Here is a 27,555-nt window from a genome sequence, read left to right as displayed (position 1 = left end):
CTGCTGGCGGTGAATTATAACGGTTGTTTGTGTGTAGTTCAGGTGCTGCAAAATATCGGGACATTCACAAAAATGTTTTTAAATAGATTTGTAAGCATTCTGAGTAAACACACACTTATAATAAAAAATATACACTACTTTTGCTTAATCAAAGTTATATATGATAATTTACTGAAGTTTGAAATACAACTAACGGTATTTGAAATAGGAAACTCATATTCCCCACGCTTTGCGAGCAATTAAAAGTACCATGAGAACTAGTCATATGACCAAAGGAAACTAAGTCACATGCCCTTAACAGTCTCCCTGTTGAAATCAACATGGCTTTTCAAACGTATGGGTTACCTCTGTGTAAAGTAACCTTACTTTTCCTGTTGGGTCTCTTTGCTTTTGGAGATGGACAATACAAGGGCTTCAGGAGGTTCAGTCAAGTGCAGGATACCAAGCAGAGAGATGTGTTTGAGGAGCAGTGGTTCACCCAGAAACTGGATCACTTTAATGGTACAGACAGCAGAGAGTGGAAGCAAGTAAGTCTGTGTATGTGTTATGTGTATCCTTTAATGTGTTGAAATATATGTAGAAAAATGGGAGATCCCATCAAGGCCATTTAAGTGTCTGTGTGCACATACCTACCTGGCCATAGGTCAAGAACTGTACCTTCTTGGCTCATCATATCAAGACTACTGACATACAGATGCAAAACTGTCTCACAATAATCATAATACAGTATTTCTGAATAACTCTCTGCATTTTTTGCTCCAGAGGTACTTTGTAAACGAAGCCTTCTACAGGCCAGGCGGTCCAGTGTTTCTGATGATAGGTGGAGAGGGTCCAGCCAATCCAGCATGGATGCAGAACGGAACCTGGCTCACCTACGCTGAGAAACTGGGAGCCCTTTGCTTGATGCTGGAACATCGCTTCTATGGAAAGAGTCACCCGACAGTGTATGTTTCACCTTGCAGGTGTCCGTGATGTTGTTTAAGGGTGTTTTCCTAGCTTGTTCAATCTCTAGTGCTTTCACTCCTTCGGTAATTATGGTTTTACAGACAAATTCATCAATCTTAGTTTATCACGGTTCAAAAGTTTAAGTTGCAAGAACTACAATCAGATGTTTAATTAGATTTACCAAAATGTTTAACCTGTCGTTTTGGTGTTAAAATTTTAAATTGACACAATGATTATGAGTTTACATGATCCCTTCAATTTTGGCTCATGTGGAGTTAGTTTGAGCTAGACATAAATAAAAAGCCGAATACAGAAGTGCAACAACCACAGGAAACAAATTATATGTGAAAGCTGAATCATGCCTTTAAATATCAAGTTTCCTGTTTCGGGCCCTATCTCTAGATATGATGTATAATCCAGCAAACCTGAGTCTAAGCATTTCACAAGAAACCTTTGTTGAGTCATTACAAACAGAAAATACAGTCAATCTGTTGTAATGAAAGAAAGTGGATCTTAATGAATCTTGATTGTGAATTCTGCTCCTCCAACACTGTCAGAAAGGACGCTTTTCAGACAGAAAATTGGTGCAGGGTTCAACGTCTTGCTCATAGAATGAACAAAGAGTTTCCCAAGTATCTCTTTCCAGAATGACAAAGGGCAGCCAGCCATTACCATCAACCTCATCATGTTTTCACAAGAGTAACTCTGGCTGAGCAATGCTGAGCTGATCCTGGTGAAGCTGTTGTACCACTAGATGGCAGCCCTGCATTCAGAGACAGACAGTCCCATGTAACACTGTACAAACACTGACTGTCTCTCAGACTACTTTTTAAACTAAGCTTCCCTCTTCTCTACATCCAGTGACCTCAGCACAGACAACCTGCGTTTCCTCAGCAGCCGTCAGGCTTTAGCCGACCTCGCTCACTTCCGCACCGTGATGGCCGAGGCCAGGGGGCTGACCAACAGGAAGTGGGTGGCGTTTGGCGGGTCGTACCCAGGTTCTCTCGCTGCCTGGTTCAGGCTGAAATATCCTCACCTGGTCCACGCCTCTGTGGCCACGAGCGCACCTGTTCACGCTGCTGTCAACTTCCCAGGTATAAGGAGACATTGCAAAACATCATAGCTTTTAGATAATCAGGGTTTTATACCTTTAAACTCTTTTAAGTAAGATTTGCCATCAGGACGTAAATTAAAAACACCAAATAAAATATTGTTAAATAGTATATTTCACTATTAAATAATGCATCAAATCACACTTCCGCCCTCAGTTTGACATTGCGTGGATTGCCCACAGTGTTCCCTCTAGAATCAACATCTTTGTCGAACACATCAAGTCTTAAATTCCAGTTTTCTTCAGTGTCTTGGAAGTAAGAGTCCCAGACAGATCAAAGATGAAGACGGGTTTATTCTCTATCTGTGTCTGTGTTGTGTTTGGCCGAGCCCATTGTTTTCCTCCGGAAGGCTCCGGGCTGGAATCAAGGTCAGAGCAGCTTTGAACGCTGTGCTGTGCTGTTCCGCCCACACACTCCTGCTATCGTGAAGACACTATCGCTCACTTCCACATTCTCGCAGACTTTAGGAGAATATCCAAGACAAAACACACACACACACACACACACACACAGAGAGAGAGAGAGAGAATTGCGTATATGGTGGACTGACGTGGGGAATCTTTTCCTCCTTTAGTCCTAAAGTTATTATTTCCCAAAGCAGCAGTGCAGTTACTCAGCATTATTGCCAGTAAGAGACTGGCTTTCATCCCAGATAAAATATTCCACGATTTTGTAATGTGGAACCTGGAGTTTCATAAACTGTGAAATCCACTCATCATTTCACTTTTAACCTCACTTTCACCCTTTTTGAATAAACACTTTCTCAGGCTCTCGAATAGAACTTGATTCAGACGCTGTTTTGAGGATGAACCGGTGCTTTCGTAGGCGCCCCAGACTAGTCTTATATGTTTTTAACCCAGGCTTTTTTGTGTATTATTGTGGTCTTTTTATAGCAGCCCAGGTTTAAGTGTCCACCCCTCCCTCTTGTCTTGATGTTTTGCCAGAGTACTTGGAGGTTGTGTGGCGTTCGCTGGCGTCGGAGAACGCGGAGTGCCCCCTACTGGTGAAAAAGGCTTCAGATACCCTGCTGGAACGCCTGAGGGATCCCAAGACTTATGACAACATCACTAAAGACTTCAAGTACCGTACATTCACTCTCTGTAACCTGTCCTTCTCCATCCTGTTATTTACTGCAGAATCTAACCTGACTTCATTCAATAGTTGATTAAGTTGTTGTTCGAGTTTGAATTACATAAGTGCTTATATAAAGCAACCTAATACTTTTTACTAGACCCAGCAGTGCCTGGGATAATTTACCCCTAAAACTGTTACACTGCACAGGTGTTTTCACTTTGCCTGATCACACTTCCTCTCTGGACTGTGTGGACATGTATGTACGTTGCTGGTTTGGCATTTCCCTCGCTCTCCTGTTAGCGTTGTTGCTGCTCTTAGCGCACGACAAATTACACCTCGATTACTGTCATTAGCTGACGAAATTCGGTGACCTCTGCGTCAGTCCCAGCGCGGCTCCAATCAGACAGAATACTTAAAAAACACCTGGGTGGTATCTTGAGAGCACTTATGGACCTTTTTCCTCAGAAAGCCTTTTGACTTGTCAACGCAGGAGAAGCACAGATTTAGTTATTATCAGCTCTGTTCCATGAATCAGGCCTGCGTCATAATACCAGGATGAAAATGGCAGAAAATTACTATATAGGTCATGTGTCTGAGCAGCTGATAAGTTTGTTACCACAGATATGGACATAAGGAAGTGAACTGTGTTGCAGGACTGATAAAAAGTTGAGCTTTCACAGGTGTTTTGGGACAATCACAAGATTATGTGCATAAGGTGTAACCTTTATTTAAGGAGGATTAACAATAGTTTGACATTTAAGATCAATACAACTTATATGTGTAGCTTACCTTAGCAGGAAGAGTGGAAACACAGGGAAAGCCTGGCTGCTAAACCCACCTCCCAGCACCTCTACAGCTCACTGTAGCTCAGTTGTTTAAGTATTCGTATCCATACAAACGCCAGACTATTTTCTTGGCCAGCTGCAGCGGCTTCCTGGAGTCTCCGACGGTTGCCTGGTAACTGCACAGTTACAACAAGATGCAAAAACAAAAACTGAGGTTTTTACACTTTACAGTCAGGTTTTTGTACAGAGCCAGCGTTCAGACATGAGAGCGGTATTGATCTTCTCATGTAACTCTCAGCTGTTCCTTTTTTTAAATGTGCTCATTTCTAGATGGTTAGCAGTGCTGCACGGGAAACAACATGATTATATATGAGCAGATATAGTTTTAGTCTAAGAAGAGGTGGACTAATATTGATACCTGGAGCTTTGTGAGAGGTTCAGAGAGCAGCGAGGGGTTGTCTTGGTTCCTGGTCTGGAGTCAGGTCCGGTTACAGCTTCATGAGCGTCCCTCAAGCGTTCTTGGACTGAGCTCTTGGACTGGTATGTCAGACACGCTGCAGAGAGAGTCTGCTTTAGACACTATGTATGTAATACAATGGGAAAAGATCAGATTCATGAGCCAGTTAGTAACATCCACTTGTGACAGAACAGATGTGATGCAGCTGGATGACATTTGTGTATTGTAAGGATCAATATTAATGCTCATCTCAAAGGTTTTATCACGCAGTTTTAGTGTCAGGGTCTAAAGACCATTTACAAGAATATAACTACGGTTTAATACTTTTTAAAAGGTCAGTCCACACAAATAAAAACTTATTTTCTCAAATACTTTTAGCAGTGTCGCAATAGACAGATTTTAGCTTTGGGTTCACTTCCTGAGATAATGAGATCTTTCATCAACTGTCCTTTGTTTATAGAAAGGGATGTTGCTATTGCATCAGTCAGTATTTTTATATTAACAATGAATCAAATGAGAATGTGTAATATGAAGGAAATTACTCATGAGGAACCCATTAAGAAATCTAAGTGTCTCTCCACAGAGTCTTTTAGCATCTTTTAGCTCATTTAATTTTCTGCCCCGTGAATTTCGCTCCCATTTATCTTGGTTCCGGTTTCAGCTTACAACTATTTTCAGAAAAACTGATAAACCCACTGTATAAGTTGGCAATTAGCTGGTGAACACACAGTCAATGAACATTTAGCAGCTAAAGAGCCAGATGTTTCCCTCAAGACTTGGTGGAAACCAAATCTGAGCCAAAAGCAGAGCGAATCTTGGATTTACATTCTTCAAGTGACCAGAATCATGACTGTAAATAAAGCCTTATGAGAGCCGGACTGCTAACATGCTAGCTACAACAATCTTGTAATGCAGAAACATTTCAGGGCATTTGTGTTGCAGCTTGTTGAAAGGTTTTTTCCCCTACTGGCTTAAAAAAATCAATTTGTGCAGCTTTAATAGTTTTCAATAGAATTACATGCATTAATAATCAGCTGTCTTGTGTATCTGTTTTACCTCTTGTTTCTAATTTGGGTGAACTAACCCTTTAAGAAGGCGGCGAGCCTCTGCTTCAACAAAAGTGACTCCGCCTTGCATTTATTTTTGGACATTTTCTCATTCCCTTGTCACATTATTTTCTTTCTCGGTGTCTCATTGTTTGCTGTCTCCGGTGCTATTTTATATTTGTGTATTTAAGGTTGTTATAGTGACTGTAAGGTCAGTCAGCATGATGATTAAGCATGCTTAAATTGCTTTTACAATGGTGTGGTTAGACTCACACAAACTAATACTGTCGCGGAGACACACTGAAGCCTTGTCTTTGTGTCTGCACCGGCCACCGACCACACTGGACATCTTTTATTTTAGCTTTTTGCAGATGATGCCGGCAGGAGATGCAGACATGTCCTCATGCAGGCATAAACACACAAAGGTCACAAAAGGTGGTTTGGCGTCCAAACCACAAAGCCTCAGAGAATACAGCGCTTACGTCAGGATTTCATCATGAAGGAAATAATATCTGCACACACTCACACACACACACACTCACATACACAAATTACACATCATCCTCATGTTACCAAAATTTATCAGAATAAAGTTTTGACAAACAAGTAAACAATTAAAAGTAGGACCGACTCACCATCATTAGTCAACAGGGTAATGTGGCAAAATTCAAGCTAGTACTCCGACTTCACTGACCAAAGGTCAGATGCAAGTAGTTCCCTGCCTCTTACATTATGTTCTGGACATCCAGAGACTAAACCAGTTGTGAAAGTCGATTCGTAATATTCTCTCTAAAGTACTAAAAGAGCCATCAGAGCCATCTCCTCTTTTTTGCTTTATTTGCACAGAGTGTGAATCTAAACAATCAAAAGTGAGATGGAAGACCTCCTCTCCCGCCTGTGTATCTCAAACTACAGGAAGATAAGATGCTCTCTTCACGGGTCTGCTCTGAATTTCTACGTCATTTGGCAGCTATTCTTGACATTTTTAGAACAAATGGAAGCAGAGAATGTAGGTCCATAATATCTATGTTGCTGCTGTTTAGTAGTCGTTCAAAATGAATGACTTTAATTCAGTGGTGCAGGTCGGATGGCTGGGTAGATACTTGGTATTAGATTGGATATAACGCTCTGTATGTGGAAATATTCAATAAATAGACCTTGATCAACAAATGTAAAACCAAAGACTTAAAAATAGTGTGAACAGGCCTTTTTTCTGGGATTAATTTACACTTTACAACTTCTCCTGCTCTCCAGCTTGTGTTCCAAACTGCAAATCCAGACAGAGACGGACTCTGCCTACCTCCTGGAAATGCTGGCTGGCAACTTCATGGATGTTGTCCAGTACAATCAAGACAACAGGGGGTTTGAGGTGAGAGAGACGCACACAAAACATCATAAAACATGGATTATTGGAGGCAGTTAGGAATCGTTTTGGATGAAGTAGCTGAAATCTTTGCTAAAAGTCTTTTTAAATGTTGTTAATGTTCTTTTTTTTAATGGCAAAATGGCAAATCATTGTTTCCTCGGTGCATTTAGAGATTTATGAGAAGCCGAAAAAAGCTCTTAATTACAAGTCATGCAAGCGAAAATCCACTGTGTTGATTATTAGTTGCTTAAAGGACAATTTCAGAATTTTTCAGTGCATGCCACATTTTCCATTGTGCTGACTGAGCCTAAGATAATTTCATAATGAAGACATTGACTTGAGACACAATAAAGGGAGTCTGTGGAGAGGCTTTGTAGGTCGGAGGTTGACCTAGTATCCAGTCTTGGTTGAGTGGAAGGCAGCTATGAGGTGTAGGAGGGTTGTAGACGGCCCAAGCAGTATCCTGAAACATAATAAACCCTGCATTGTTCAGCAGCGAGAGGCCCACAGATGCTGTCTGTATCTCAATATGAGAAGTAGAGCCCCCATTTCTAATATACATACGTTATAGGTGGCTTGTGACTCTGCAAAGAAGGCCGAGCTGAGTGAGATAACACTGGACGAAGGGAAGTACGTTTTGACTTTGACTTAAACAATATTTAATGTCTCAGATTCCTCTTGTATTATAATAGAACGGTCTCTGAAACACAATATGAACGAGTAAAACTTAGGCTCCTGACAAAAATATTGATTTTAATATATAATTGAGTCTGAAATGTGAAAACGTTGCATGATAATAGATTTAGCATAAAGTTTTTCCCCATAGACGCCATTCAGTCTCGACTGGCTGATACTGGTGTTAAATGAACAGTCGAGTGTATCTGTCGTTACCTCGGGAACAGGAGGAAAAAGAGATCCTGAATAAGACTGGGGAGGAAAAATTACATAACCAGATGGATTTTTCCAACTTCTCTGATCACACGTGGAAGGTGTGTGGTTGAAATATTGACAACATTGTAGGTTAAGTGTATTTTTGTGACATGTCTGTTTTCTGTGCCGCAGATTCTTTAATCTAAGACACTTTTCTCTCTCAGGAGACACAAAAAGTTCCCATCGTAAAATAAAATCCCGTAATACAATTATATAGACAATAAACTATATTGCTTTTTCAGAAGAAGTCTCCACTGTGGTGAAATGTAATACACACAATATTTCTTTTCTTATTATCTGTTACTGTACATCTGTCCACTTTCTTGCTGTCCTTTTTTTTTTTTTTTTTTTTTTTTACCAGTTACCCCTCTTTTCCCCGTCTCTTTTTTTTCCCGTCCTATCCCCTCTCTGTCCCCCTGGTGCCTTGAGGAATACGTGAGTCCGGTTACCAATAAGCTGATGTGAAAAAGTAACAAAAGACTCTTTGGTCTCTCTGGTTTCCTGTCGCCCCCGAGCAAAAGAGACGCTTATAAAAGAGCTGAGGAGAGCGGTGGGCCACAGAGTCCACAGCACGAGCGGACAAACGCAGCCAACAGCTGCCTCGCTGACAGAGCGGCCCGGGTGTAGAGCAAACCGCCAGGTTTTAGGTACCATTCAAGGAATGTGGGTGAGAACCAGGAGAGAGGTGTAACTCAATCAGAGGAGGCAGAGCAGCGGCTTCACAGTCGAGGGGTTATCAATGGGGCGCTTTATAAAATACAGCAGGACGTGATGTAGCGCTACAGCGGGAGGAACAAGCACTGACAGCTCTCTTTTTATACACAAGATGCAGATAAGATAGGAGACACACACGTGAGATCTGTAACCGCTGCCAAATGTTCACACTGAGCGCTTTATCAGGAACACCTGTCACCCGCTTATTCAAGGAGTTATCCGATCAGCCAATCATGTGGCAGCAAATGTTCACATCAAACATCTGAACTGGGAAAACGTTTGATTGTTTCTGAAACTGCTGATCTCCTGGTCTCTAGAGTTTAGAGCCAAAACCCCAAAAAATATCCAGTGAGCAGCAGCTTTGGAGACAGACGCACTTCGCTAATGCGAGAGGTCAGTTGGTTGGTAGGGCCACGGTCACTCAGATAACCACTCTTTACAACTGTGGTGAGCGGAAAAGCTTCCGAGTGAACAGCACGTCCAACCTGGAGGTGGATGGATGGACTACGAGAGCAGAAGACCACGTCAGGCCAAGAACAGACACCTGAAGCTGCAGTGGACACAGACTCACCAACACTGGGCAGTTGGAGATGTAGCCTGGTCTGATGGATCTGAGTTTCTGCAGAAGTAAACAGATGGTCGGGTTACAATTTGGCATCTACAGCATGAATCCGTGGAGCCGACCTGCCTTGTGTCAGCAGTCCAGCCTGGTGTAATGATGTGGGGATGTTTTCTTGGCACACTTTGGGCCCTTAGTACCAATGAATCATCAGTCATGGTTTGAACGCCACAGCTCCATGTCACGAAGCAATAGTCGTCTCAAGCTGGTTTCATGAACTTCGACGGCCTCCCCCCGTCTCCAGATCTGAATCCAGTAGAACTTTTTTGGCATGTGGTAGAACAGGAGATTGGCAGCATGAGTCTGCGGAAATGATGCGATAAAGTGATGTCAACGTGGAGCAGAATCTCAAAGGAAAGTTTCCAACATTTTGTTGAATCCATGACATGAAGAACTGAGGCTGGTGTTCCTAATAAAGTGCTCAGCGAGTGTATTGTTTTATACCTGGAACAGTGCTGGACTGTGCTGGCATAGTTTATAACTTAAAAAGCAAAGTAAAAAAGTAAACAATTCCCTTGAGCCTTCACCTCTAACTATCAAACCTGATTTATATAGACCTCATGAACTTCACCAGTTGAACACAGAGCTTGTAATGTACTCAACCTGCGATCCATTCAAATGTCTAGTTATTGTAGTCGTACTTGAGGAAATGTTACTTTCCACCACTGCAGAGCTGCTTTCAGGGCTGTAAACTCTCCTTGTTCTTCAATAAATAAAATGAATAAATAAAGAAATCACTGTGGCCAGTTTTGATAAACCAGGCCAATGATAATTACCTTTCTCCATTTATGTGGAAGGTGCATAATGAAAATAATTTGCAAATATATTTAGCATGAGGAGAAAACCACAAAAGCATCATGAACCTAGTGTCTCATAATGACATTGAAGGTTTAGAACGTGGGAAACATTAACGACAACAAATCTCGTTAGATCCCTGGCCATTCGCACAACTGATTCAGAGGATAGATGTCTTCCCAACTTGCCTGGAATCAATTCAGCTCAGTGTCATCATCGCTCCATCTACACAATCTGGAAGCTATAACCAGTAATGGGCACAGTCATCCTCAAAGAGAACATCGTGGCCCACATGCAGAGAGACAAATGTTCATGTGACATTAATAAAGAATTACAATTAACAGTTTACATAGCGATCCCTCTACAAGGTCCCTTTGAATAACTGTTTTGGAGTTGTTGTTCATAACAAATCCTGAGAGGAGTTTGTTTCTCCAGCTGCCGAAAAACTCTTTCTCATTTATCTCCTGCGGCGTCTGTCCGTGCAGGTGTTTTGGTTTCACATTTTAACATAATGGCCTCAAACCTCCCTTGATTCAGGTGAACCAAACTTTTAACTGTTTGTCTACGACGCTGCATTGGGCGTCTTAACAACCCTGAGAAAATCTGTACTTGTGTTTGGCTGATTGACTTTTCTATTGCAAATGTAGTTTACAATCAGGTGAGAAAAACACACCTGTCCCAAAGGCTGGACATTGAGGGTGTAACATTTACATCGAACTGTAAAATGCCTCCTGTAGAGGCTCCAGTGTGTGAATAAAAACTGACGAAAATGACATCAGCTTTGGCAAAACCCGGCCAAAAAGACGTATAATTAAAGGTTTAAATTTCCAACAGCAATAGTCATACTTTCAGGAAACGTGGAGAAAATGGTGGATGATGTTATTGGGTGACTCCATTGTACATTGCGGGCATCATAATTGCTTCATGACAAGACTTCAGGCTGCATGGGTTGATCTCAGCAGTCACAAAAGAGTTTTATTTTTTATCATATTACTTGGCGGTACGTTGCTACACTTCATTCCTTATTTATAAAATATTCACACGTTACCATGTTTCATCTAACTGGGAAACAGCAATCATAGAAAAACCTTGGGACATATCTGCTTTAATCTGATATATAAAGTTAAAAGTTTTTGTCTTTTTGGTTTGGTGTTGTTCTGTCGATGCAGGGCGTGATAGGCACCAACATCACCATCAAGGTGCTGTGTGGCGTGATGGGTGACACCTCGCTGGGGGAGCCATACGCCCGCTATGCCGCTGTGGCCCGCCTCATGATGGACACCTTCTCTGTGAAATGCCTGGATGCCAGCTACAGCACCTACCTGAGAGACATGAGTAACACGTCCTGGGAGGGGCCGGCTGCAGGGGGAGGTGGGTCCCAGCGTGTCATTTTATTTTTGTTATGTTCAGTGATTTTATTTAAACCATTAATAACTCCACGACTGGTGGGAAACAGCTATTTTTCTGGCTGGGGTTTTTGGGGGAGGTCCGATTTGTTTTCAGGTTAGCATGTTTTTGTTCTCATGACAGAGGAGAACTGGCGCAGACAATGTGATGTCTCATGAAAACAATTTTCCACCAGTAACACAGGAGCGATCAGCTGCAGCAGAGGCCAAAACACCAGTGATAAACACCATCTGTAGCTTCAGGAGACCAGAATATAAGGCAGCTACAGGACATGCTGTGTGTTGAGTAAGGGGATGTGGTTTTTGTCATAGCGCAGCAGATCCTTTTCTGGCTGCTGCTGAAATGCTTTTCCTGGAAAAGTAGGATATTACATATTCAAATAAAAGCAGACTACACTATTTCTGGAAAACAACGTAGACCAAACATGTGATTACATCACTTTAGACCTAAACAAAACTCCTGGGATGATTTGAGCATCCTAAAATAGTGTTTTCTTCTTTCTGCGGTTAAAAAGTTAAATTAAGACCATGTTTTCTGGCAGTGTTAACAATCCAAGGTGTGTTTATTTTGAAATTGTACAGTGACTATTCTAAGACTGGGTATGCTATTTTCTTTACTGTTGTCTTATTTTGGAACTCGGTATTGAGACACATCTTTGCATGTTTAACCAGAAACAGGTTCTCTATATTCCCTGTTGTACCCTTGCCCTGGGCTGTGGTTCCTTTTCCCAGCTTTGGTCTCATGAGTGGGAGGACTGGAGTGGGATCACTGGAACAGGAAGTGGTCTTTTTCCAAAGCCATTTGGATGCGTCTACATAAACTCCCCCAGCTACGCCCCTTGTTTTGTGGGTTTCAGTGAAACTCTTTCCTCTCGTAATTGGGGCTGAAAAGTGAGAGTGAATACTGTTTTGGGAAGAAAGACATTTTAAAGTGGCGTTACCTGCCCTGTGGTGTAAGTGACGTGATTTCTATGAAGCAAATGAACATTCTGGCCATGGGTAAAGTGTGTGTGTGTGTGTGTGTGTGTGTGTGTGTGTGTTGTCAGGGAGACAGTGGGTCTACCAGACCTGCACTGAATTTGGATTCTACCAGAGCACCGATTCGCCCAATCAACCATTCATTGGCTTCCCTCTTGTGTGAGTCCACTAAACACTGCCTCTCTACCCAATAATAAACTCATAATTGTGCTTTAACCCCTGCACCTGCCTCCACCTTCTCCCACTACTGCTCATTTTTGTTTTTCTCATCCAGGTATCACGTGAAACAGTGTGCAGACTTCTACAATGTCAGCGCCGAGCAGCTGGCCGAGGCCGTGGCTCAGACCAACGAGTACTACGGCGGCTACGACATCCGCTCCAGCAGAATAGTTTTCCCCAACGGGTCCATTGACCCCTGGCACGCCCTGGGAATCACGCAGGACATCGCACCTAGCCTCCCTGCTGTTTTCATCACAGGTGAGAAAAAATATGCATGAGAGGTGATCCCACTCTGGAAAAGCTCTGTGACTATATATATATATATATTATGGACACAACGTTTTGCCACTGCTGCACTGGAGTAGAGAAATTTCTGATAGCATGCACAAATAAAATATAATAATAATAATAATAATACTCAGAGTTTACAAAGTGGTTTGACAAACAAATCAAAAGCAATGATAGTCAAAAGCAGGACAGAAATAAGGTGGAGTTACAGAGGGAGGACAAACGATAGGCTTCATTATAAATAAGGACAATTAGAGGGAGCAGATGCTGTATAAAAACATACGTGCACATGCATGCAAACAGTAAAAGCAATAAAAGGGCGATATGGAGACGATAAAAAGAGAAAAGAACGACATCACATAAAAGCAAGTCTATAAAAATGAGTTGAAAAATGAGTATAAATGGGGTTCAGTGAGAATAGTGCACTGTATAGTAAATGGAGATTTCAGAAACAGCCTGAGACTTTGTGATCTTCAATTGTTAAACTGTCAAAAGTAACATTTAAGATTTTAACCATTGTTTCTGTAAAATATATCATTATTATTATTAATACAGTCTGGCGGGACCTGAGTAAGTGTTGAAACATCGTAAAAACCATGTTTCACCAGCCAAGTTAAATTAATATTTTGCAGCCTCCTGTTTTATGATGCAGATGTGGTGTCTGTAAGTTATGATTTAAAACATAATAAAATACAAAGCCCAAGTAAAAAAATACATATCACCGGAGTTATATATGGCCTTCTTTTTGTGTAGCAGGTGTCTTATGATAGGTACATGTCTTCATTGATCAATTCATCATCAAGCTTTATAACAGCTCTTTGAATTTCTGTATATCCAGGTCTAAAATCTGTTGCAGGTTAATTTTTTTTTTGTGGTTTCTTTACATTATGAGAACCAAGCGACTCTTTCAAAGTCAAACAATGACTCGCTTGTTCAGCTCTAATTTTATTAGGTGGATAATTGTTCTTGTAACTCTGTTTTACCACTTTTCCCTGCCACATCCTTTATACATAAATTTCTGTCCGATCCAGGAACAGCACACTGTGCCAACATGTACCCTGCCAGGAGCGAGGATCTCGCCCAGCTGGCTCTGGCCCGCGACCACATCTACTTACTCCTGCAGCAGTGGCTGAAGCAGTGACGGGCAGCTGAATCAGTGGCTTTGCAAAACAAACTAATTATTCTTTTATCCAGATCGTTGACATTGGAGTGAGACTGCTTATTATGCTGCCACATTTATGACTGATTGAGAAGGCACTTTACAAAAGCACGAGTGGGTACAAAGTTCAGGCAATTCTGAGCGAATTAATAAAGATGTTGTTTTTTTTTATAACCGTGTATTTCCGGTTTCATTCTGAGTTAACATTGTAAAGGTCGACATTATGCACTTAATTCACGGGTTTGCAGGGCACGGTATACATGAACATGAAACTAGGAAGTGGTTTTTAAACCAGATAAGCATGTTTGCTGTTTCAGGAATAGTTTAGAATAGTCTTAGCCTTAGTTAAACTTTCAGTGGATTGAATATCTCATCAAAAGACCAACAAGAACATTGTCTTGTGTCCAACCCCCCCCCCCCCCAAAAAAAAAAAACGAGTGCAAATATGTGAAACTGAAATTTCCCCAGCATGACATTCGCTTATGAATACAAAATGCAACGTCACTGCCTTTTGTGTCATGCTTTTGCATAGAGGGCACATTGTGCGTCCAACTCTTGACAAAACATATTTCATATTGAGAAATTGCATCTTTCACAGCACACTGAAAATCAATGAAACAAAAACTTTATAACAGAGTTTGTCCAAAACCGGTTTCAGTTCATGTGTTTTGCATGGGACATGTGGTGCACAAACATGCACTCATCTGGTTTTGTTCAGCACAAGTTACAGGTTTGGTCTTGTTTGATGATAAAACTGCAGTGTTGTTGTGGCTGCTCAGCGTGAGCATGATGATATCTCCAGCAGCACCCAGAGATGGCATCTTTGCCACACCAAGAACATCTGGCAATTGTGTAATTTGGACAACATACTGCAATGTTCTAATGTTTTCTCTTGAGATACATGTATTTAGTTTTAAAAGCAGCATCTGCAATAAGTGGCTTTGCGTGGTATGATTAGAGTACACAGCTGTGTGTTCATTAACTACCTCCTCAAAACCAAAACACACACACACAATGACCCCTCCCCACTTCTCGCTGAACAGTGTTTATTTTCACAACAGTCCCATCTCTCTGCATCCCAGCTGGACTATGCACGACCCCCACCCTGACACAAACCAGCATCCACAAAGACTGTGGACCAAAATCTGCCCTGAATCCACCAACCTATTAAAGCACAGGTTCAACCCATATAATACACATGAAAAATATATATTATTATTATTATTATGACAGCCCACAATCCAGTCTTTGTTGAGGAAAATGTTCATGATGGATTTAGTCATAATTTGCCCACATACTCTCATTTAATCCCCTGTAATTCAAACCCCTCAAGCACCTACTCATAATCCTCTCTTTGGCAAGCAGCAGGGATGTAATTGAGCCTCAGCCTCTTTTCAGGTGTGTGTGTTTGTGTTCGTGTGTCGCCACCCAGCTGTGTCACCTCACCTGACAGAAAAGCATCAGGTGGTCTTCTGAGAGTGTGCCTCAGTTACGGGCAAGCTCAACCATTTTGCACTAAATATGACGCAGCATGACTAATATGACTCTTACATGTTGTTTCTAAACTCTCCCCGTAAACGCGTCTTCCTGTTGTGCACAACATACAAGTTTTTGGTCGCGTCATGTTAGCCGGAGTTAGCTAGACTGTGACCGGAAGTAGCTGCGTGGACTTAGACATGAAGCTGAACTATTTTTTTATTTGCTTATAAAAATAAAGGTGATGACTCGGTTAAGTACAGCGACACAATTATATTATAATATTATGTGAAATTGTGAGCGTTGAATTATAGAGGTTTGGAAATTTCAGTACGATTCAGACGATTGCGTTTTATTTTGAAAGTCTACCGGAAAATGTTATTCTGTACGTGTGTATTTGACGCTAACAGACAAACCCCCCCTTCTTCTTCTTGCCCTGTGTGGTCTGAAGGCGGAGTTGAATCTATTAAAGTCTTCTGAGAAACAGCGGTGGAGTCAGTTGAAGCTCTCACTTTAACTAGAATATAGAGTTGGTTGATTTTTCATTTATTTTACGGACCAAACGTCGTTTCTGAGCGGGACGGCAGCGAGAAGTGGACTGATAACGTTACAACTTCACCTGCGAGATAAGTCGACCTAACGTCACGTCCTGAATCGGTAGGAGTGTGGGTTTTGACGTTAATTGTTGACAGCGTTGTACGTTATATCTAAGTTTAACAGCATTTAGAAGATGCTCTAGCTTTTAAATACAACTTTAACACGTATTTCTGTCAGGTGGGTTTTTTTTGACACCTTAAATAAGCTATGAATAACTGAGAAAACTTTAAATTCTGTTATCTATGTGTCAGTATTGAGCTGCTTTCACGGTCTCCCTGCAGTCAGTGTGGACTGAGTTCTGGTGTAATGTAATGATAAGCATGCTGGCTTTTTATCAGTGCTCCATCCCTGCACATTTATCAGACAAACTGAAGAAAAAATGCTCCCAAAGCATATTTACGTCTGACATATTTTAACACAGTGACAGTTTTTATATTTCCTATAATTTATCTACAACAAAAAGGTAAACTTTAGAGTGTTTTTGTAGGTTCTGAGAACCACTTAAAATCTTATAGCTGCTTCAGTGGAGTGGGGCTGCAGGCTGAATCATTTTCCTAAAATGGTCCAAAATATCTAGTCTGAAATTAAAACGGAAGAAGAGAGCAGTTTCAGTGGGCAGGTTGTGGTTAGACTATAATATTTATGTGTGAGTAAGAGTTAGTCACACCCTGCAGCACTGGATAAAAGGTTTTCTTGCCTGAGGACAAGAGAAGGTGCATGTGATAATTGTGGTAAACCATGATGAGTCATGTGAAAAGGACATTCAGCTCTCTTGGAAGTGATTTTAAAGAATGCCACTGGTTGTAGACTGATGTTTTCATAAATCTGGAGTTGTCGTGATGCCAGGTCTCCTGATTGATGGCACTGGAAACAATGCATGTAAATAAATCTTGTGTCTCCAGGAGAACAAATCAACAATTAAGACTGTCTTGGTTTATTCAAAATGCCTACGATAGTCTGTATTCTGTCTCTGACTAGGTGCTGTATAAATCACAATGAAGCACCTCTCCTTGTTTTGCCTGTGTGCACTGGTGATCCTTGAGGGTGTGCTGCCCCAGGCTCCATCGTACGGTGAACGGGGCTCAGATCTTGGCATACAGGTGTTTCAGCAAGTAGTCCGTTCCAAGCCCCTGGAAAATGTGGTGTTTTCACCCCATGGAGTGGCTTCCATCCTGGGCATGCTGCTACCTGGAGCCCATGGAGAGACCAGGAAGCAGATCATTAGTGGTCTCCGTTACAAGAAAAATGGTAAGGACTGTTTCTGACCGTAGACGTTAAGAGTTTTGCTGACGAACCTTTTGTATGTAAGCTGTTTGTTAAACAGTGATTTTAAAAATAATAAGATGTTCATTTGGTCTGCACAGGTCCTTACAAGATGTTGAAGAAGCTTCACAAGGCCCTGACAAAGTCCAACCAGGACCCTGTGCTGATTGGCAATGCCATTTTCAGCCAGGAGGGCTTCCCCATGGAGGCGTCCTTTGTCACCACCAACAAAGACAACTTCCAAAGTGAGACCAGGAGCCTGGACTTCAGCAACTCTCAGGGGGCAGCCAATGAAATCAACGATTGGGTCAACAATAAGACTAAAGGTAGGAGCCGTAAATACAGAGAGAGTAGAGAGTAATTAAGAAAGGTTTGGATAAAGTCGTCTTCATGATCGCCCCAAGTCTGTGACAGTTCCAAGCTATGTAGGGTGATTGGACCCCTGTATACTTACCTGCAACAAAGGCAAACACATATTCAAACTAAGACTGAACTTGTTTCTATTTCACAAACTACAGTAAGAGTCAGTTTTCTGTGTGTTCTCATATGATGCTGCATTATTACTTCATCTGTACTGACGAAAACATGAAAGAGATGACTCTTCTCATCGAGCCTTGCTGATTGAATGTATTTCGCCCCATGTTGCACCTTTTTATCCAGGTCACATCCCCACCTTGATCAACCCAGGCATGCTGGACCCGGATATGACACGCCTGGTCGTTGTCAACTCCATCTACTTCAAAGGCTTATGGAAGTCCCGCTTCCAGCCGTCGAACACCAAGATGAGGCCCTTCACCGGGGGTGATGGAAATGTACATTCAGTCCCGATGATGTCCCAGCTGTCCGTCTTCAACATGGGTGAGTTGTGATGTGCGAGAGGTTTCCATTGATGACCCTCTGTGTGAGACTACACATCGCAATATTTCGAAATAGAGCTGTTATTCAGTATTAATGATTTTTGCTTTGATGTCATCGACTTCTTTACATGCAGCCAACATTTCGGATGCATATTGATGCAGAATACGAGGTGTTTTTTTTATTACATTTCAACACCAAATGAGATGTAACATTAAAATTAATTGGCCAGTTGAGGTTATCCTTTAATTGTATTTGACTTTTCTTGACTGGCTTTTACACTTCAACAATTTCATTCTATAAATCTTATTTTGTAGATGCGCTGGAGTATGTTTAGTCATACAGTATTATAGTTTTGTTAGATAATGTGTTTTCCATATTCTAGTGTTTAGAGTAAATGCCATCATCAAACCCTAAACTGAACCTGAAATTAAAATGATACCAGTGCCAACATCTAAAAAAAAACATCAGCATACACTGTACTTTCAGTGGCAACAGGATCCAGTTTGAATGTGTGTCAAGAACTGCTCTTTGTTGTTTTTTTTCCCCTGCTACACTTGAAACTATTTTGAAGGAAAATGTCAGCTCTTAAGTTGCTAAAAACAGAAGTGGTCATAGGGAGTGGATGGCAGGAGGCAGGAGAACAATCGAACATCTTCCAGGAGATGGGAGGTGTGTGCTGCTGCTGGCAGCTGTGCTCAGGAGGGCACGAGAGAGGACACAGACTGCCCGTCTGTGTGCTTCAGGCATGGTGGATGATATGAGCTGAATTTTACACATTTTTGAAATGCTGAGGGGTACTGTAAAATTAAAGGTGGAGTTTTTCGTGGGAACAAATAAAAGTTATGTTTATATTCAGTGTTTCCTATCAAAACGCATTGCGTGCATCCTTGAGGTCTAAGAAATGTGTTGAGTGCACTTCAGTCCTCTTTAAAACATTAGCAAAGCCAAGTCTCTAAATATGTGTAATTCTCTATTGTTCAAAAACCCCACAAGGCACCTTTAACACTGAGCTTTCACAAAATACAAATGTCAACAAACTGATATACTGTAGATTTCACGATTAAACTGTTTAATTTAGTTATTTATATTTTAGATGGAATCCTAGGCATTGCCAGTTTATGATTCATAAGATCAACTTGTGTCGAGTTGTAAAGAAACTGCAGGCTCAGACATGCCCCATTCGTGGGACATTATTTAGCCCTGTGTGAAATGAAATGGTATACCAGTCAGTTGTCTATATTTAGATGAGCTGTCAAAGTTGTGTTAGCATGGTGAGTGCTGTGGGTAGATTCTCATACAGTGTGAGAGTTAAACTAAGGCTGCGTTCAGCTGTGAGCTGTGCACAGATGTTTCTCCAGTGTCCTGCAGTGTTGCTGTCCCTTCATTCCTGCGCTTAGGTCATAAAGAGAGCAAAAGCTAAAGTTTGTAAATAACGTAGGTTTGGATTGATACACTTAAGTTTTGTGGCTATAAAGGGATTTACATACACATAACGTATTTGCATGAAGAGAAAAGTTCTCTAATGCATCGTGGAAAACTTGATCTAAAAATAGTATCCCTTTATAAAGTCATAAACTGTGATATTTGAATATCACTGTTTGTTTTGCTGCTCCCCATTACCAACTGATAAAACACAGTACTGTTCCAGAGAGAGTGCTGCATATGATCTAATGAATATCTGCTGTGTGGTCGGTCCTCACTGAGAAAGAATTTGATTGCCAACCAGGAAATGATGCATTTTCCGCTTCTAGTTTGTTTAGACTGAATAAAAATATTGAGGAGCGATAACCACTAACCACCAGGGTCAGCGAGACAGAGAAAGTACTGTCATCCACAGAGAGAAAATCCACAGGCTGCAAACGAAAATCCAGGCAAAATGGAGACTTAAAACATTCTTACTTAAAATACCAACATTTAAAGACGTATAAAAGGGTAAAAATATATCATTTCTCTTGCTTCACAAGATAGTGAAACAGAGAAAACAGGTATGGAATAAAATTAATTTCTATATCAGTGATGATACATGAACCAAGTTTCATCCAGACCTGTGAAATCATTAAACCAGTAACCTCTCCTCTCCTGCCAGGCATGGCCACCACACCTCAGGGACTGAAATATAGGATCATTGAGCTGCCCTATCATGGCAATGCCATCAGCATGCTGATCGTTATGCCCTCTGACGAGGACACGCCTCTGTCCCGTGTGATCCCACACATCAGCACAGCCACAGTGCAGAGCTGGACCAAACTGATGCACATGAGGAAAGTCCACCTGGTCATGCCCAAGTAAGACACAAACACACACACAACGGTTGATTTTAAGACTTACTAGACTGAATGAGACGAACATTAACATTGCGTGTTCATGCTTATGTTTGTGTCTGTAGGTTTAGTGCTGACGCAGAGGTAGATTTGGAAGCCGCCCTCTCAGCACTGGGAATAACGGACATGTTCAGTTCGGACAAAGCTGATTTCAGACACCTCTGTGAGTGAAAACACTAGTCAGACCCAAACCTAAAAGTGACGCAATGCCTCCAGCACCTCCAAGTATTTACAACTGTTGAAAGGATTGTTGGCTGTTTACTGCTAAGAGCCGGTAACAAGTGTGAGAAACTGAATCACTGCTGTTCTCCTCCCTGAGCAATGAAAGGAGCTCTGAATGAAGTGCTCTAGTGCCATCTTGTGGTGTATTGTATAAAGCAGTTTATACTTTTGCTCAACCATTTAAAATGTGTTTGTTAGGTCATTCATAGATAAATATTTTTATTCAATCATTTAATCATCATCTGATTTCCACGTCACTGCTGTTTTATGATATTGATAATAATATTTGACCCTATTTGTCAGACACCTGATCAATAAAATCAAAATACTGGACCACAGATTCAAAAGGATTGCTGTGACACATGCAACCACATGCTAATTTATTAGATCCACCTAGATAAAATTAATGCAGTATAATAGAACAGGCCTGCAATAAATCCAACGTAATGAGGATTATAAACTTCAATCTTGATTGAATGTGTTTGAGAGAGAGTTGATTTAGAGAGTTGGTCATTTTGGAGGTTGTAATTTATAGTGCTGTTGAACTGCACTGTGTTATACCGAGAGGTGAAGATTAACCTTGTCAAATAGATTCAATAAAAACTGAACTGAAGGGAGCATTTATTGCAGGCCTGTTGTATTATACTGCATTAGTTTTTATCTTGGTGTACATAATAAATTGGCATGCAGTGCGTCATAGCAACCCTTTTATCTCAACTGGAGAATCAGTATTTTTACTGAAGAACTTTTCTTCAAACTTAAATTGGGTACGACATGGATTCATTTAATCACTGGAGTAATTTGCGAGTAAGAGAATCACTGGCAGATGTATTTTTGCATCAGTAAGGAAAATATCAGAAACGATTTACAGACTGTAACAAGACTGGATTGTCTAAAGCTAGAATTAACAGAAAGTGTTTTCTCAGGTGCTGAGCCTTTGTTCGTATCCAAGGCGCTCCAGAAAGCCAAAATTGTGGTGAATGAAGACGGAACAAAAGCAGCAGCTGCCACTGGTCAGTATTTGTTTGTCTTGGACTTAAATGTTGAGCCAAGCACAAACCTGTGTGCTAAGTTTGTGGGAATGTTCTATACAACAGTTGTACTTATAGTATTAGTACATTCATAAAAGTAACTTGTTATAGTTTCTGTCATGTTTTACAATCTGTTTGCTGTTCTGTTTAGCTGCCATTTTGCAGGCTCGGTCCTCTCCACCTTGGGTTACAGTGGACAGACCTTTCCTCTTCCTCATCAGACATAAGTCAACAGGTACAGTCTCATATTTCCATCTGGGTTTAGTCACCTTTTTAAAGGTGTATATATAAATACATTTATATAGAAGATCTAACATTTCTGCAAATATAGGAGATCATTTAAGCAAGATGGCTCAAAATGCAAATTCAACTTGCATAAAATCTTGTTTTACTCGTTCATAGTCTTGAAATATTGAAAAAATAGGATTTTACCTGTAGAAGCAGTACTTGACCATGAGGAGTTCTTCATGTCTCTGTCCCCAGGTACCATTCTCTTCATGGGCCAGATCAACCAGCCTTGAGCCCAGTCATCACTGGCCAGCCCCTGGTAACATCATAGGCCAGCAGAAGAAATGCTTATACACTGCCACGCATGTACACACACATACACATGAATACACACCCACATACAAATGCACACTTTGCTGTAGACTTATGTACAATGTGGACATATGATGTTTTTTGTTATAAATATTGCTTTTTATGTTACCCATTTTCTGTAATGCATAACAGGCTTTATAAAATGTTTTGCAGACTAAATTTTCCACCTGTTTTAATTTTTTTTTATACTTTTTACATTTTAAAATACTTTGAATGTCAATTGTGTATTTTCGCAAGTCTGGAATAAGATAATTAAATTTTTTTGTTTTATCATCACTTTCAGTTTAAATGTTCTCCTTGGGCCAATGTACATCCCAGCTTGAACGACTTGCATTCAGCTACTTTAAAATGATTGTTTCCCTCATTGAGGAAGATTTCTGTTATCATACTTGCTTCATATTTGATAAAATAAATACACATATTTATAACACCAATGATTTTTGCCTTGCTTATATTCTGTAATGGTATTTCTGAGAAGAGAATGTTTGTTTACATGTGGCTTTCTGTAGTACCGTGTTTGTGTTTTCACACGTCTGTCACATTTATAATACAAACTCAATCACAATCACTTCCTGATTGTGGAGGCATAGGTATGGTGAGTACAGTATTGGAACAGTTGGACGTTCAAAATCAAGAATTTAAATTGTAATGTCAGGTTACAGTTCTAGAATTGGATCTTTCAAATCTAAAAATCGTCATATTCAGTTTTCCATATTCAAATTTTACAATGCTATGAATTGGAGTTACATTTCTGAAATTGGCAAAAAACCCCATCTTATTTTTTTTAAGCTGTACCATTAATTCCAGTTTCAGAGCTTTAATTTTAAATCCTAGCAATAGAATTTCCAAATCTAACACTGCAATTTCAGTTTTAAAATGTTGAATCACAGTTGTAGAATTGGAAATTCTGATTCTAGAATTGTAATTTGACATTCTAGAAGCTGACCTTTCCAGTCAAGATCTGGAAAATCAAATGCTAGTACTGTAAATTAAAAATTCTAAATCTAGAATTGGATTTTTTTTTTGTTCTGGAAGTTTATTTTTCTTTTCAAAAATGTGCATTTCCATTTCATTTTGCACTGGATAACAGGCACAGTATACAAACTAAATTTAACACTAGTGTGTTACAGGTCTGGCACAGTAAAGACACACTTTTCATCCCTCTGGTTTCACATTTTCAGACAGGGACAGATCCGGGGCTTAGCCCCAACTTAAGTCTATGTTCAGGGGGCATGCTGCCGTGGGGATTTCTTTCCCCATTCACAGCAGCTACATGGACTATTTACTGTATCAATCCATTTGCACATCATTTGGAGAAAACATGACTGTTACCCAGGAAAAAAAAAAAATCATCCAGAGCTTGCATCATATTTTGAATCTAATTATTCTCTATGAAGGTATTTTTGGTGCAAAACAACTGAGCACCTGTGCCAGTGGAATTAGTAGTTGTATGAAATAGTCACATGTGTGTATCAGTAAATCTGAGGTCACAGAGGAAAATATGCTCTCGGAGTTGCATACTTGTAGATTTTTTCTCTCTCCCACAAACAACACAACAGTTACACCCTCTCAAATTCTTCATTGCAGGTGCACAAATCCTGTTTTACAAATCACAAATTAAGAAACTCATACGCTCACATTTTTGCTATAGTTACTGCAGAATACTCTGTTACATACAGATCACTTGAACAATCAGCTGAGTATATGATGGCTGCTTAACAGGCTGAACCGGCTGAATCAGACACTGATTGCTTTAGTTGGTTGTGTCATCTCAGGCACTCTGGTTGTATGCATCTTTTATCATGTTAGTCTCTTTGCTGATGCTGTGACTTTTGAGATCCTTAAAAACTCAGGGCCCCTGGGAGCTCTGACCTACTTGCTTTGTGATTAATATGGCATCTGTTGAGCTTCAATCGGCTCATTTGAATGTGTTGGGCGCATTCTTGCGGCCATTACGGTAATCCTGACAGCAGCTCCGGGTGTCAGCTGATCCTCCTTTTACTGGCGACTGAGGAGGAAAACCAGCTGAAGGAAAACACTGCTGGCTAGTCAAAAACCATGGCTGCGGAGATTCATTCGAGGCCTCAGACCGCTAGGCCGGTTCTTTTGAACAAGATCGAGGGACACTCAGACACTGTCAACGCGGCCGTTTTAATACCAAAAGAAGATGGAGTGATCACGGTCAGCGAGGACAGGTGAGTTTGACTGGCTGGCTAACGGTAGCCTACACCAGTAGCTAGCGGGCTGCGTGTATTTGCTGGTCATTACACTCATAATTCTCGGTGCACTAGTTCAAGAGTGACTAATCGAAAGACAAGAAACTACATTTTTCGCTCTCATGATGAGATATTTTGGTCGTGATTTTCCATATGGAACCGAGGTTAGCGCAGGAGGGTGTGGGGAGAGAAATTCATCTAGGATGAGACCTCTCCATTAAATATCCGCGAACAAATAACCACAACAGTGAACGGGAAAACAACATTTGGTTTTCAATCTGTAACGTCTCGTTTTAAGGCTCGTGCTCTGCTTCACGTAACTGTATTCAAACGTGTTAGACTAACATAACGCTTAGCAGCTGGCTAGCTACCAAGCTACAGCTCATAGTAAACATTACTTTCTCAAAACTAACGACCTGGTGCCTTCAAGTGCTCGTCGTAATCTACAAAGATTTTATTTATCGGAGGTGTTTTTAATGAAACTTTTTCAGATGGACTTTGTATTAAAATTCGATGAACACAGCAGTAACAAAGGGCACATTTATAAGTTGTTAATACATCTTATTTACAAGTTGCATTATACTTGCGTGGCATAGTCAGTTACGCATGATTTAATGCTTGTTCTTATAAGCTGGGGTCTCCCTGAACATCACATCCCGACAACTTTGGTGTATTAAAACCCCTTTTATTGTGGTTGTTCGTGAATGATTGAAATCAACACCACGTTTTCAACAAAACCTGAAAGCAGCGCTCACTGTCTGTTATTGTGGCTGTAATCTTTGGCTTCAAGTGCGAAGACGCAACATCCCCGTTCAATAAGATAAGGGAACTTAGGTGCTGTGAAGAAACACGATACAGTTTCCATCACACATCTAAACCACTTGATATTCAAAAGGGAAGTTGTGGGATGATAATGCAGAGTCTAACATTCCGGTTCCTCGCTTTTGGTGTTGTTTACAGTTTGACTTTGTGGATATTTTACTGTAATAGAAGTAAAACCACAAACCTGCTTCCTTTTAAAAGGTCGATGAGAACTTATTTTAGATGCACTTGAACCGAAAACCACGTGGTTTTTAAAAACACAACAAAACAGTACATATGAGGTTTGCAGAGTTGTTCTGTTTCTCTTGTTGTTTTTAGGGGTTTTGCTAAAAATGTACCATAATATGTTAAACAGTATTAAAGCACGACACAAAAAAACTATCAAAAGGTCTTTATGGTATATACTTAAGCAATATCACACAAGAGGGAGTTATGTACTGAATATCAGCATGGCTGTGATTCGGTCTTAGGTAAATCGAGTGTGATATTTCTTTTATACAACATCTCACGGACTCCATATTAGTTAAATAAGTAACAACAGTTTATGATTTGTTTTTGTATTTATGGTTTTGGCGACGCCAAAACAAATAGTCCCGCAACTAGACTGTTACCAGACTGCTGCTAACCAGCAAATAAACATGTTCCTGACCTTCACAGTGCAGACTAGCTAACTACTTTATCAACACGTTACCTCAGGAATACGCTGAAGTATCCAGGCTTCTTCCCCTTCATCATCATTTCATTCAAATGTTGTTTCTGGAAATGTATTCACCTTTGCAAAGTTTGTTACAAGCTAACATAGATAACGACCGTTAATGTAACGCTAATCAACGGTTAATAGAGCACCTGTGACGCGGAGTGATACCATGTAGTTAAAAGTCCCAGTGTTCATGGAATGCCTCGTCCAATCAAATCACTTGATCCGGAAACTAATACTGTTGTATGAAATGCAGGATTAGAAGTAGATAAAGGTGAAATGCACAGTTTCAGAAGTGGTTCAGTTGTGAGTCATCACCTTTGTAATGTGGTGTCAACAGTAATGTTTGCAGAGCGTGTGTGCATGGCGGGGGCGTCATTTAGCTAATACTGAAAATGTGACCTGCCAAGAATAATTTCCCCCGACTGAAATTATTGAAACTAATAAATTTGTAATACTCGCCCTTTTCTATGCTGTTTCGTGAACAGAACCGAGCTTTGTCTGTAGAGAGAATTAGGGCTGCTTTCCCAGACGAGGATTAAGTCTTAGTCCTAGACGAGGGCGTTCTTCAATGGATATTTCCATTGATAAGTGCCAAGTCTCATCAAGTATGTATTTGTCTCAGTTTAAAGTAGGCCCCTATGTACAGTAAGTTAAAGATTATAAAATGCATTTAAAGGTCTGTATATAAAAACAGAATCATTGATGTGGATGTTGCATGTAACATCAGAGACAGGAGAGTGCTTTGAATGTGATGATTCGACATTTTCCTTCAGGACGATCCGGGTATGGCTGAAGAGAGACAGCGGTCAGTACTGGCCAAGCATCTACCACACAGTCTCCTGTAAGTAAGACTGCACTGTTTCTGTGGGGGGGGGGGGATTGTGAATGTTTGCACATGATACAGTACAGCTCTACAATACGAACCTCTCTGCAGCACGCCATGTGTACAGTGATGTCCCCGGCTCATGGAGAATGTCTGCTTCTTTCTCCCCTAGCTCCATGCTCCTGCATGTCGTACCACCATGACAGCAGACGCATCTTCATAGGCCAGGACAACGGAGCTGTTGTGGTGAGTGGAGCTAACTCAAACAAATGGCCTCATACTCTCGCTGCAGTTCTTCAAACAGTCTAGTTTAAAGAAAAGAAAAGAAAAGAAAAGCCTGCATATCTGGTCTAAAAGAAGCCACAATCTCAATATTTAGACTCCTCCACATGCCTGTGGGGGCAGGATGGTTATTAGAGTTAAAACTTTGTGTGTGTTTGCTTGCCTTCCAGGAGTTTCTCATCTCTGAAGATTTCAACAAGATGAACCACGTCAAAACATATCCAGGTGAGAACGAGGGACTCTAAAGGGGACAGCTACATAAAGCATGAATGACGCAGCAGCACACTAAATTTAGAGTCAGTGGAGAAGGGGGCTATATGACTGTCCATAAAACTTTAGAAGCCCTGAATGCTCAAATAGACAAAACACAAGCAAAATATCTTCATCAATTTGACAACACGTGCTGCAAACACTCATGGATGAAGATGTTTTCTGTATTTGCCTGTGTTGC

The 27,555-nt window shown here is 40.8% G+C and overlaps 3 protein-coding genes and 1 long non-coding RNA gene across 4 annotated transcripts in view; 3 read left to right on the top strand and 1 right to left on the bottom strand.

Moving 5' to 3' along the window:
* The first annotated feature begins 282 nt into the window (after positions 1-282).
* prss59 (serine protease 59, putative) lies at positions 283-14,067 on the top strand. The gene is made up of 9 exons (XM_023428412.2): positions 283-527; positions 763-944; positions 1,807-2,039; positions 3,002-3,137; positions 6,674-6,788; positions 11,013-11,214; positions 12,296-12,386; positions 12,502-12,704; positions 13,766-14,067. Exons 1-9 carry the CDS (start codon positions 321-323, stop codon positions 13,873-13,875), a joined length of 1,479 nt encoding a protein of 492 aa, XP_023284180.1. The 5' UTR covers positions 283-320; the 3' UTR covers positions 13,876-14,067.
* LOC147817863 (uncharacterized) lies at positions 3,834-4,466 on the bottom strand. Its single transcript, XR_015438599.1, has 2 exons — positions 4,335-4,466; positions 3,834-4,092 (listed from the first exon to the last, which is right to left on the bottom strand). It is a non-coding gene; the product is annotated as an uncharacterized LOC147817863 (long non-coding RNA).
* Positions 14,068-15,799: 1,732 nt separating the features above from the next.
* serpine2 (serpin peptidase inhibitor, clade E (nexin, plasminogen activator inhibitor type 1), member 2) lies at positions 15,800-22,695 on the top strand. The gene is made up of 9 exons (XM_023428411.2): positions 15,800-16,026; positions 16,945-17,214; positions 17,331-17,555; positions 17,890-18,087; positions 20,174-20,372; positions 20,474-20,571; positions 21,557-21,643; positions 21,813-21,896; positions 22,145-22,695. The coding sequence occupies exons 2-9, from the start codon at positions 16,962-16,964 to the stop codon at positions 22,180-22,182; spliced, it is 1,182 nt and encodes a 393-aa protein (XP_023284179.1). The 5' UTR covers positions 15,800-16,026; positions 16,945-16,961; the 3' UTR covers positions 22,183-22,695.
* A 1,429-nt stretch (positions 22,696-24,124) lies between these two features.
* wdfy1 (WD repeat and FYVE domain containing 1) overlaps positions 24,125-27,555 on the top strand; it is a 15,530-nt gene continuing 12,099 nt past the window's right edge. Inside the window, exons 1-4 of the mRNA XM_023428388.2 lie at positions 24,125-24,456; positions 26,773-26,840; positions 26,995-27,068; positions 27,275-27,329. Coding sequence (XP_023284156.1) covers positions 24,320-24,456; positions 26,773-26,840; positions 26,995-27,068; positions 27,275-27,329 — 334 coding nt within the window. The 5' untranslated portion in view covers positions 24,125-24,319. The remainder of the gene's footprint in view (positions 24,457-26,772; positions 26,841-26,994; positions 27,069-27,274; positions 27,330-27,555) is intronic.

The sequence above is a fragment of the Seriola lalandi genome, unplaced genomic scaffold, assembly GCF_002814215.2.
Source record: "Seriola lalandi dorsalis isolate HSWRI2012SDOR001 ecotype SW California unplaced genomic scaffold, Sedor1 jcf7180002054874, whole genome shotgun sequence".
In the NCBI taxonomy this organism is placed as follows: domain Eukaryota; kingdom Metazoa; phylum Chordata; class Actinopteri; order Carangiformes; family Carangidae; genus Seriola; species Seriola lalandi.
This window is presented reverse-complemented; position numbering and strand designations above follow the sequence as displayed.

What these genes read in the sequence shown, in the direction of transcription:
- serpine2 (XM_023428411.2), top strand. Translation starts at nt 16,962, where the DNA reads ATGAAGCACCTCTCCTTGTTTTGCCTGTGTGCACTGGTGATCCTTGAG. An exon ending in AGCTGATTTCAGACACCTCT is followed by an intron (nt 20,572 to 21,556) that starts GTGAGTGAAAAC and finishes GTGTTTTCTCAG; the next exon opens with GTGCTGAGCCTTTGTTCGTA. An exon ending in CATCAGACATAAGTCAACAG is followed by an intron (nt 21,897 to 22,144) that starts GTACAGTCTCAT and finishes CTCTGTCCCCAG; the next exon opens with GTACCATTCTCTTCATGGGC.
- prss59 (XM_023428412.2), top strand. Translation starts at nt 321, where the DNA reads ATGGCTTTTCAAACGTATGGGTTACCTCTGTGTAAAGTAACCTTACTT. An exon ending in ACAGCAGAGAGTGGAAGCAA is followed by an intron (nt 528 to 762) that starts GTAAGTCTGTGT and finishes TTTTTGCTCCAG; the next exon opens with AGGTACTTTGTAAACGAAGC. An exon ending in CCCTGCTGTTTTCATCACAG is followed by an intron (nt 12,705 to 13,765) that starts GTGAGAAAAAAT and finishes TGTCCGATCCAG; the next exon opens with GAACAGCACACTGTGCCAAC.